At 38.5% G+C, this 12,723-nt stretch overlaps 1 protein-coding gene across 1 annotated transcript in view; it reads right to left on the bottom strand.

The window, feature by feature from the left end:
- Positions 1-7,855: 7,855 nt before the first annotated feature.
- LOC115222156 (spliceosome-associated protein CWC15 homolog) overlaps positions 7,856-12,723 on the bottom strand; it is a 60,239-nt gene continuing 55,371 nt past the window's right edge. Inside the window, exons 6-8 of the mRNA XM_029792298.2 lie at positions 12,204-12,307; positions 9,671-10,510; positions 7,856-9,159 (exon numbers count right to left, since the gene is read on the bottom strand). Coding sequence (XP_029648158.1) covers positions 10,384-10,510; positions 12,204-12,307 — 231 coding nt within the window. The 3' untranslated portion in view covers positions 7,856-9,159; positions 9,671-10,383. The remainder of the gene's footprint in view (positions 9,160-9,670; positions 10,511-12,203; positions 12,308-12,723) is intronic.

Raw genomic sequence — 12,723 nt, 5'->3', positions numbered from 1 at the left:
TTCAGATGGTGTAAATTACGATTATATTGGAATTGAATAATAAAAAAAGAAAGATTAGGATGGGGGGCTTGCACGCATCCTGTATAGTTACAAAATGAAACTTAGAATTTTGAAATATGTTGTGGTGTGTTAGTATGTATGTGTGCGAGCCAACCAATTTTTTTTTTCACTTAAAATTCCAATATAATCTACACAATCTGAAAAGATATTTGTACAAATTTTCATTAAAGAAAGTATTCATTTTCCTGAAAGATATGAGGAAACAAAGCCAACATATGTGAATCTTCTGAAAAACATCCTCTTCCCCTTCTCTGAAAAAATTTTTCACAACGAATTCCAATATAATTGGGATCTACATACCTATGCTATCTGAAGCATGTTTATAAAAAATGTTGTTAAAAATATTCAATTTCCTGAAAATTATGAGGAAATAAAATTGGGGGTGGGGGTATACTTGTGTAGGTATGTCTAGTCTGGGAGGGCATCCTTGTGTAGTTACGCCTATTGGATTGCTTATGAACTCTTTACCAACCACGGGTTGAGGTGGAGGCCGTGAATTTGAGCTTGAGATAATTTTGATAAGCCTACTCTACCGCACTGGCTAAACATGGCCTGGCAAAGGATATATATATATTGGTAAAAACGGTAAGATAACAAAAGAAAGAAAGAGACCTCAATATTATGTAAATAGAGGAAATTTATCTTTAAAATAATATGTGACAATTATTCAATAGTCAAGATAAAACTCTGAGTTTCGGATGCCAAGGTGGAAATCCACACCACCATCTCTTAATCAGAGATGGCCAGATAACCGAAGAGATGGTGTTGTGGATTTCCACCTTGGCATCCGAAACTCAGAGTTTTATCTTGGCTATTGAATAATTGTCATATATATATATTGGATTGCATTTGATTGCCAATGTTCAGTCCACTGCAGGATGAAGGCCTCAGCATGTTCTCTCCACTAACCACAGTCAGATGTGGAAGCCATGAATTCTACTGAGATCATACTGGTTTGATGATCCTACTCTGCCACACTGGCTCAATATGGCTTGGCAGAGGGATGTAGCGTCTTTTCTTTTATACTCATACCCAAGAGTAGTTCAGCTGATTGCAAAGACCCTACTACTCAGTTGGTATTATTTTGTTGACCCCAAAAAACGAAAGGCTAAATTGACCTTGGCGGAATTTGAGCTCAGAATGCAAAAGCAGACGAAATATAGCTATAACGAATTCAATTGTGATAGTCTGTGCAGAAAAATTAATCTCCAACTGAATAAAAGTAAAGTCATAATAACTTATAGTGATGTAATTGCCTACATCATCATCATCATCTTCATCGTTTAACATCTGCTTTCCATGCTGGCATGGGTTGGACGATTTGACTGAGGTTTGGCAAACCAGATGGCTACACCAGGCTCCAATCTGATCTGACACAGTTTCTTCAGCTGGATGCCCTTCCTAATGCCAACCACTCCAAGATTGTAGTGGGTGCTCTTATGTGCCACCAGCACGAGGGCCAGTCAGGCGATAAATTGAAAAATATTAAGGTGTTGCTGAATTATTCTTAAATGGGCATTTGATAGTAATTCTAAGCAAAAATAAACTTCATCAAATACTGCAAAGTATTTAGCAAACACCCAAAATAACAGTCAATTGAAAGCAAAGTTGCAGAGCTAAATTTAGTTTGTCGTATATCCAGTAAACTTGGCCTATGAAAAAAACTATTGTGTACAAGTAATGAAGTAGCTTTGTATTTGTATTTGTGCTTGTGTCAGCATTCAATTGAGATCAGTTGAATTCAGCTAATTAGTGATGGAACAGTGTTATGACTCGAACCCACCCAAAACCTAGGGATCTGAGGCATCCTACATGGAAATCGTCAATCAGTTGTGGGTATTGGCTTAAGGTTTGCTATAATTGTACCAACCCATTTTGCCCTTTATTCTATTATGCGCAGGGGTCTGGTATGACTACATAACAATTGAATTCACTCTGTGGACAACAGAGCATGTAACCAAACCAATATTTGGTTACATTTCTGGGATCTTTTCAGTTTGAACGGTAGTTTTTTAAAATAATTTCCACATAACTAAACACTTTTAAACTTCATATTCTGGTAGAATGTGTTTATAAAACATCTTTTTCTCTTGGCTTTATTGAGAAAATTCTATAGTTTGTAAGATATTTGTTATTTATTTTCTTCAATTTCTGCAATTTCAACCAATCAATGTCTATTGAGGTAAAAAAAAACATTCTGTGCTGTATAAATATGTCCCTCGTTTAAGAAACAGATTGGGTTTATTTACATTTCTGAAGAAAAAAAAGATACCCTTCCCCCCACCCCTAACCCTACCCTAAAACAGGTTGAAATGCAATAGATTGATATTAGGGTCATAATTATGGGTGACAATTTCATATGATACTGCTAGAAAAAACTGCCGTTCAAACCGAAAAGATCCCATTTCTGTTTGGTTAGTTTTATTTCTGTGACTGCTAGAGAAAGACGGAGTAAAAGGACTGCATGCAGATAGCAACAATAAGCAATCTACCTTCATGTGTGTTAATCTCTGTAGTTCTTTGACCAGAGATAGGCGAATCCCAAAGAAGGAAAAAAGCTATTTAACTGTGTATTTATAGTCTTTGTAACTTAATTAGGTCAACCAGAAACAATAGGATTCTTCCCTATATCAGGTCTGACTTGTGAATAATTCAAAAAGGCAATGGACGAGGATTCATTTGACAGTGCGGGAAAATGTAGATTTGCTTTCAAATCTTAGCCTAGGTATTCTGTAGGTGTCCACTACTAAAATGAGACCAAGTCAAAACTAGCAGAGACAGCAATAAGTATGGCATTCTACTGTTTCATCTAAGTATATATATCTATGCTTTAGGTTTACGCTGATGAAAGACATGGAGTTTATTATATTCCTAATCTAGAAACGCGTTCGTAAATAACCATTAGACTTTGCTTTTGTTATTTCTTCCTTCTGTTTTGCATATGTGAATTACAGGGACATGTCGTATGTGGAGTCTCATTTGTAGAAAATAGAAATAAACAGTCTTTGACTGCTATTTCTAATTTTTCGGTATGTGGCTAAGCAACCTGTTGCCTGCCTCTTTTATTTATATACATTATTGGAGAAAAGCTAGTTATATATTATCTTAAATAACTTGGTGTTGTACAATAATATATAGGTATTAAAACAATTATAAAGAATATAAACTGAACATTTTACTGTTGGGTGACTCTATATTGATAGTAGAGTCAAGGGTCGATTTGATCTTAACACACACACACACATACACTAATAGTTGTTTTTATGTGGAGTTATATACAAAAACAATTTAATATTAAACCAAAGGATCGCTCAATAGATTTTAGTAGAGAATATAAGACCCATATAGATGCCCCAAGTACTTAAAAGATTTTGGTGTCCCTCCATATAAGTCTAGGACATTTACCCCTCATGGGCAATAACCTCCCCACCCCAAAGAACAATTACCCCTGAGGACAACAAATGATAATTTAAAACTTCTTAATATATTGGAGAGGGGCAGTTATCGTCGGGGGGGGGATGTTCTAGTGGAGGGGTTATTGTCCTGATATGCTCCATTTATATGTAATTCAAAATATAAGCAATAAACGTAGGAGTGGCTGTGTGGTAAGTAGCTTGCTTACCAACCACATGGTTCCAGGTTCAGTCCCACTGCGTGGCATCTTGGGCAAGTGTTTTCTACTATAGCCTCGGGGCGACCAAAGCCTTGTGAGTGGATTTGGTAAACGGAAACTGAAAGAAGCTCGTCGTATATATATATATATATATATATATATATATATATATATATGTGTGTGTGTGTGTGTGTTTGTGTTTGTGTGTCTGTGTTTGTCTCCCCAACATCGCTTGACAACCGATGCTGGTGTGTTTACGTACCCGTCACTTAGCGGTTCGGCAAAAGAGACCGATAGAATAAGTATTAGGCTTCCTAAGAATAAGTCCTGGGGTCGAGTTGCTCGACTAAAGGCGGTGCTCCAGAATGGCCACAGTCAAATGACTGAAACGAGTAAAAGAGTAATAATAAACCAAAAAATAAAGGATGTTTTATAACCACATTCTACCAGTATACGAAGTTTAAAATTTTTTAGTTACCTAGAAATTATGTTAAAAACTGTCATTCAAACCGAAAAGATCCTAATTCTTATTTTTCAAAATGAAACAAAGCTATGGAAAATAATGTTTAATTTTTGTAAACTTCCACTTATATTTGAAAAGTTTTCTCTTTTTAATGGCAAAGTCTGTGATCAGATCCTCACTACGACACAACAAACACTTTAAGATTATATTTCCAATCATAATTCAAATATTATTTTAGCAAATTTAAGGTGATTTCTTTCGTACCATAAACCATTTACCATTTCTGTGGAGCCCTATATCCCTTGATGCACTAAGCACGTGTTTGTTTGGCTAAATGGTTAAAAGATTAAAGAAGTTTCCATCACTGGATGTAAGGGAAACAACTGTGTTGGTACAGATATTATTTGTGGTTAAATTGGAGGCAGATATTTATCTTAGCGGAATAAATGACTAAACTTTTATCTTCGAATCCTTTATACAGCTTTGCTGTTGCTGTTGTTGTTGTTAAGCAACAAGACGGCTCTTTCTTGACACCCGACACCACTGAGAGGTGGTCCTCGAAGTCGCTGGAAATGGAGATCTCCAAGGTCCAAATTCTTGCAGCCAGGAGGCTGCACCAGGATCCAGTTTGATCCGGCAGTGTTTCTACAGCTGGATGCTCTTCCTAACGCCATCCACTCCGTGAGTGTAGTGGGTGTTTTTTACGTGCCACCAGCACAGGGGCCAGAGAAAACTGGCAACAGCCACGATTGGTTGGTGCTTATTACGTGCCACCAGCACAGGGGCCAGAGAAAACTGGCAAACGGCCACGATTGGTTGGTGCATTTTACGCGTCACCGGTACGGACACCAGTCAAGGCGGCGCTGGCATCAGCCACGTTCGGATGGTGCATTTTATGTGCCACCGGCACAGGTATCACAGCTATAATTTCCATTTGATTTTTATTTTGATGTTGATGTAATTGACTCAATAGGTCTCCTCAAGCACAGCAGGTCACCCTACGATCCAAGGTGAGCATAGCAGGCCGTCCTGTGAGCCATGAACTCACTTCATTTGTCAGGACTTCACAGTCACAGCATATATTAGTATAAATTGTTACCTGTATGATTTTTTTAAAATGCTGGCCACTTGATAAAATCATTAAAATGGTTTTATCCTTAATTTTGTATAAATATATATTTTTACTCCTGATCAAATTACATTCACTGCGATATTGACTGATTTAACTAGTGTATACATATAAATGTATGTATATAATCATGTAGATATATGTTGTTTGTATAGGTTCGTATAAATATTTGCGTTTATATACTATGGGTATATTGTACTGATGACAAGGGGTTTTATATGCTTAAGCCAGAAATCGATCTACAATTAACCCCTTTTTAAAAATCTTATTCATTTGTTCATCTGCTTGCTTATTATCTCTACTAACGGAGTGTAGATGTGGCTTTTAGAGCCATTTGGCATCTATTTCTAGTATGTTTGTGGGGTTTATCCACACCCTTTAATATAATTATATAATGATAAATTAGTATATATATATATATATCATTATCATCATCATCAATGTCGTTTAACGTCTGCTTTCCATGCTAGCATGAGTTGGACGGTTCGACCGGGGTCTAGGAAGCCAGAAGGCTGCACCAAGCCCAGTCTGATCTGGCAATGTTTCTACAGCTGGATGCCCTTCCCAAGGCCAACCACTCCAAGAGTGTAGTGGGTGCTTTTTACGTGCCACCGGCATGAGGGCCATTTAGGCACCACTGGCAACGACCATGGTCGAATGGTGCTTTTTACACGCTACTGGCATGGGACCAGTCAGGCGGCACTGGCATCAACCACACTTGAATGGTGCTTTTTACGTGCTACTGGCACGGATATATATATATATATATATTATATATATATATATATATATATATATACTTTATTTTAAGCAGCAGAAAATTCAACTAAATCTGTTACTCTGAGTTTCTCGTTGCCGTTCATCAGACAGTTTTTGCTAGAAAAAACTGTCTAGCAAAAACTGTCTGATGAACGGCAACGAGAAACTCAGAGTAACAGATTTTGTTGAATTTTCTGCTGCTTAAAATAAAGCATATTACTCTACCACTGGTATTTGAGTACTCTTTTTTCCACCTTGTTTCACATTTATGTGTTTACTCCGGTATATATATATATATATACATACATACATACACACGAGTGAGTGGACAAACGAAAGAAGGGCACTCAACCAATTTTTTGGGAGTTACATGTATGGATCCATATGAAGGATGTGAGCACCCTGAGAGAAAAGTAGGACATAAGAAGCATTAAAAGTGATGTGCAAGAGAGATGACTGCGCTGGTATGGTCATGTATTACATATGGATAAGGGCAACTGTGTGAGGAAGTGCCACACCCTAACCGTGGAAGGAACCTGTGGATGAGGTAGACCCAGGAAGATATGGGATGAGGTAGTGAAGCATGACCTTCGAGCGTTGGGCCTCACAGGGGCAATGACAGGAGACCAAGACTTTTGGAGATATGCTGTGATTGAGAAGACCCGGCAACTAAAGTGAGATCGCAGCCATGGCTGATGCCATTGTTGCATGTTCAGCCCATTTAAAAGTGCTCTTGATGTGTTGGGCGATATGATATGCTTGAGAAGACCTGTTGAGTCAAGTAAAACCAAAATCGTAGATGTGGCCAGTGTCCCCTGAATGGCTGCTCTGCCGCTGGCATGTAAAAAGCACCATCTGAATATGGTCAATGCTAAAGCTGCCTTACTGACTCCCATGCTGGTGGCACGTAAAAAGCACCATCCAAACGTGGACAATGCCTGTACCAGTGACACATAAAAAGCACCATCCGAACGTAGTCAATGCCAGGGCCGCCTGACTGGCTCCCATGCTGGTGGCACATAAAAAGCACCATCTGAATGTGGCTGATGCTAGTGCCTCCTGTGTCGGTGCATGTAAAAAGCACTATCTGAACATTATTGATGCCAGGGACGCCTGACTGGCTCCCATGCAAGTGGCACATAAAATGCACCCATTATACTCTCGGAGTGGTTGGCATTAGGAAGGGTATCTAGCTGTAGGAACATTGCCAGAGTCACAGTCAAATGACTGAAACAAATAAAAGAGTATATATATATACATACATACATACATATATACATACCTACATACACACATACATACACACACACATATCTGGTGTAGCTCTTGGCTTTCCAGACCTCAGTCAAACAGTCAAACCCATGAAGGCATGGAAAACAGACATTAAATGATGATATATATATACACCATAGGCTTCAACATAGTTTCCACCTGCCAAATTTATTCACAAGGCATTTATGGGCTTAGGGCTATTGTAAAAGACGCTTGTCCAAGGTGCGGCATATTGGGATTGAGCCCGGGACCATCTGGTTGGAAAGTGAGCTTCTTAACCACATAGCCACACCTGCACCTTGTAGATTATTATTAAATAAAGTTTTTTTTAAATATCAATACAAAAATCTAAAAAAATAATAACTTTAGCAACACAATTTATGCAATGAAATTACAATGGAATTGTTTTCAATTTTATTAAATAAATTTTTCAAAAAAAAACTGTAAAAATGAATTGATGTGTTTTTGTGTTACGATTTTCTTCTTCAAATAAAGAATCATCTGGATATGGAAATAACAAAAAAAAGAAAGAAAGAAAGAAAAGAAGGAGGAGAATATCTCCTTTTTATGTCAATTTTATTTTTTCATAAAATAAAATATCTTCATTCTCAATATGTTTCTGGCAGAACCGAATGGAACGATCTTAATGCTGTTGATGTTTGTTATCAAAGAACATCCCCTTCCTTTAGACTAGTGGTTCCCAAAGTGGGCAGTATTGCCCCCCTCGGCGGTGGAAAATTCCATGTGGGGCGATAATGGGGCAGCGATTCAAGTATAAAACAACAAAATAATGGGGTCCATTAGGTTAAGTTTTGTTTGTTAAATAGAATTTGCTTCAGAAAAAGGTCTATGTTTGTGATGGTTAATTGGGGCGGGGGGTGCTAGGAATGTGGCCTGGGTGTGAAGGAGGTAGCAGCCTGGAAAAGTTTGGGAACCACAGCTCTTGACCATTCAATCATTCCCTCTCTACCTTCAAGGTAAATAGCAGCACAAGTGTGAACTATCAGGGGTGGGGGTTGCTTCTAAACAGTCTGTTAACCTGCTAGAAATAGCAGCCAAATTTCCCTTGGATGATAAACATAGACTTAAGTGTGATGAGCTCTAGGATTCATAAGGCTGGAGTATAAACCAATTTGCATTGTAAATAAGTGACTGAGACTACAAGATTCCCCTACCCTGAAAGTCATTTACAGCTGAGTGGACTGAGCAACATGAAATTGTTTTGCTCAAGAACACAATGCACGCTCTGTTGCACTGGGAATTGAAACCACTGTCTTGACAATTATAAATGCAGTACCTTAATCGTTAGGCCATGTGCCTTTGCATTCATCATCATGATGTTTGTGATGGTTAGTTGGGGCGGAGGTGATAGGAATGTGGTCTGGGTGTCAAGGGGGCAGCAGCCCGAAAAAGTTTGGGAACCACTACTTTAGGCCAAGGATTGGCAAGGCGGTTAATATAGATCCCTATGAGGATGAGGGAGATCTACATGGCCATCCAAGAGGTCGATAAATGTCTGAAACAATTTTGAGCATTAAGGGCCGTTGAATTATTAACGAGCTGAATGTGGAAGAGTGCAGTAATTTAAGCCTAAAAACTCGCTAATTTGCAGCCAAATATTGGTTTCAAATATTGGCACAAGGCCAGCAATTTCGGAGGAGGGGGCAAGTCAATTACATCGACCCCAGTGCTCAACTGATACTTAATTTATCAACACCTATAGGATTAAAAGCAAAGTCAATCTCAGCAGAATTTGAACTCAGAATGCAAAGAGGGACAAAATACTGTTAAGCATTTTGCCCGGCGTGCTAACAATTCTGCCAGCTCACTGCTCTAATTTCCAACCAAATATTAATGTAATAACTTGGTCAGCCTGTAATGACATGCATAACATCTGGTCATCAAATCTAAGCAGAGACTTCAAACTTGAAATCTTCAAAGCCACAGTCGAACCAATTCTACTATATGGCTCAGAAACCTGGACATTATCAAAGAAGCTTGAGAGGCGGTTGGATGGAACCTACACTCGCCTCCTTATGAGAGCTCAAAATCTCTCGTGGAAGCGTCATCCAACCAAAATGCTAATAAATGGGAAACTACCACCTGTATCATCTCTTGTGAAAGGTAGGAGAGTCCAGTTTGCTGGACATTGTTGTAGAGCTGAAAATGAGGCAATTTCTACTCTTCTCCCCTGGAAGCCATCTACTCGCAATACCAGAGGGCGCACACTCTCCTACCCTGATGTAATCTCCAGGGATACAGGCATCCAGCAACAGGACCTCCGTAATGCTATGATGGACCGTGAAGTCTGGCGTAGCATGGTAAATTCCATTGTCTCGACCACGGTCGAACAATGATGATGATGATGAATAACTTGTATTCAACAAACACATATTTTATATTAAATATTCTATCAGTATATGTCTGGTATTTTATTGATCTTTATCAATTTCTTTAAGTACTTTTCATTAGATTTCTATAAATATTAATTATTAAAAGGCAGTATTGATATGCACGAATGAAAGAATTTTTATTAATTGTACTTTTTAATTATATTTTAGAAATTTACATGGTTGTGGTTGATATGTTAGCAATGATCCCATGAAAGGGGGTCAATAACATAAGAAGTTTGCTGTTTTGCACTATGTGGGTTATGAACATACATCATCTAAAGAGAGATGTTCTCTGATGATGGAAAACAACAGCGACCAGATACCCAGGTGAAATCTGCCAGAACTTATTAAGATTGAAAAGAAACATCACTGTTTGAATTCTCACCTTTCTGCACGAACCTCCATGAATTATTTATTTATTTTTTTAATTTTAATTTTTTTAATTCCAGATATGACACCAACATGGGACTAAGAGGAATATGATAGTTTTCCATAGACTGACAGCTTCTCTATAGTGTTAAAATCCCAACAGTGGAAAAAATAAACAGAAAGGGGAAAAAAATAAAAAGGGGGAAGTTATGAATGATGACATAAGCATGATATAGCGATGATAAAAATCTCCCCAATGACTACTGTGTCTAACTTTTGACATCTGTCCTGTTTTTATAATTATCATTTTGAAAGTTCCGTCTCCTTATTTCACATATTTTTCCATGAATTTTTTGTGAAACTCTGAGCGAAGTGTATCGTTAATGAAACCTCGGCCTTTCCTGTCGTCCCCTCCTTTGGCGCAGTTTTTGAACACCACATCATCATCCCACCTAAAAATAACAGCAGAAAACAAAAAAAAAATTAATACATATACATAATACATATATAAGATAACTAAATCTGTCAAAAAAAAAAAAAACCAACTCTTTAAACTTTACTATCATCATCATCATTTAGCGTCCACTTTCCATGCTAGCATGGGGTGGACGGTTCAACTGGGGTCTGTGAAGCCAGAAGGCTGCATCAGGTCCAGTCTGATCTGGCAGTGTTTCTACGGCTGGATGCCCTTCCTAACGCCAACCACTCCGTGAGTGTAGTGGGTGCTTTTTACGTGCCACCGGCACAGGTATTACCACACAGCATAGGAGTGGCTGTGTGGTAAGTAGCTTGCTTACCAGCCACATGGTTCCGGGTTCAGTCCCACTGTGTAGCACCTTGGGCAAGTGTCTTCTACTATAGCCTCAGGGCAACCAAAGCCTTGTGAGTGGATTTGGTAGACGGAAACTGAAAGAAGCCTGTCGTATATATGTGTGTGTGTTTGTTCCCCAACTTCGCTTGACAACCGATGCTGGTGTGTTTATGTACCCGTAACTTAGCGGTTCAGCAAAAGAGATCGATAGAATAAGTACTAGGCTTACAAAGAATAAGTCCTGGGGTTGATTTGCTCAACTAAAAAAGGTGGTGCTCCAGCATGGCCACAGTCAAATGACTGAAACAAGTAAAAGAGTTTGTATCTTTTATCGTTTACTTGTTTCAGTCATTTGACTGTGGCCATGCTGGAGCACCACCTTGCTGAAGTTTTAGTTAAATGAATTAATCCCAGTGCTTATTCTGTCTGTCTCTTTTGCCTGGTACTTATTCTATCAGTCTCTTTTGCCAAACTGCTAAGTTACAGAGATGTAAACACGCCAACAATGGTTGTCAAGTGGTACTGGGAGACAGACAGACACACACAGTAAGACAGGCTTCTTTCAGTTTCTTATTTCTTTATTGCCCACAAGGGGCTAAACATAGAGGAGACAAACAAGGACAAAGGGATTAAGTCAATTACATCGACTCTAGTGCGTAACTGGTACTTAATTTATCGACCCTAAAAGGATAAATGGCAAAGTCGACCTCGGCGGAATTTGAACTCAGAACATAAAGACTGACGAAATACCGCTAACCATTTTGCCTGGTGTGCTAACGATTCTTCCAGCTCACCACCTTAATAATAATAATAATAATGATGATGATGAAAATAATAACTGTTTCAAATTTTGGTACAAGGCCAAATGATGAAGAGCAGGAATGAACCAAGGACCCTTAGATTTTCAGTCTTACATTTTCCCGACTGAGGTATTTTACTTGCCCTTTAAAAATCCTGCTCATCATCACCATCATTTAATGACCATTTTCCATGCTGGCATGTGTTAGACAGTTCAACAGGAGCTGGTGAACCAAAGTACTATGTCAAACTTCAGCGGCCTGTTTTGGTATGGTTTCTGTTGTTGGATGCACCTTCCTAATGCCAACCATTTAACAGAGTATACTGGCTTCTTTTTATGTAGCACCAGCATCAGTGGGGCTACCAAGTAACTTGCGAGATACAACCCCTCAACTGAGGAGGGAGTACTATTGAGTAAGGTGGCTTTATACCAAGTGACGAGGGGTTAAAGTATAACAGAGGGACAGAAACAAGGGTCTTGCTGTAAAGTGGATACATGGCTACTCAAGGAACAATAATAACAGACCAATATTTACCGTCTTTTCACTTTGAAATCTATTTTTTCTTGGTTCAGTAATGGATTGCCTTTCAAAATATTTTCTTTACGAATTCTTTCTTCTTCTACTTTCCTTTCAGCTTCCTGAATAAAACACACAAAAAGGAACCTATAGTAATTTAGTTATTCATAGTTCGATGATAAATTGGAATAAAATTCCTTCTTCAGTTATTCTTAGGTTAAGTTAGTTAAGTTAAGTTAAGTTAATTTTTTGGCTCAAAAAGCAAAAAGCAAGGCCATGTAGGGAGACATGGAGTTATGTACAGGGAGGATGTTCATACAAAGAGTTCAGGCCATTTCTGGTCAAGAGAGACTTTGAACCGAGTGGTCATCGGCATCTTCACTATCTCGTCCGGCAGCTTATTCCACGGATCCGCAACCCGGACAGAGAAAGCCCCTCTCCTTCGATGGAGTTGCTGCCATAACTGGAAAACCAATTATAGCAGCGACTCCATCTAAGAATATCTGAAGAAGGAATGGTTCATATTTGATTGATTAAA

This window comes from Octopus sinensis, linkage group LG19 (assembly GCF_006345805.1).
Source record: "Octopus sinensis linkage group LG19, ASM634580v1, whole genome shotgun sequence".
Lineage (NCBI taxonomy): Eukaryota > Metazoa > Mollusca > Cephalopoda > Octopoda > Octopodidae > Octopus > Octopus sinensis.
The sequence above is the reverse complement of the archived record's forward strand: the minus strand, read 5'-3'. Positions and strand labels throughout refer to the sequence as shown.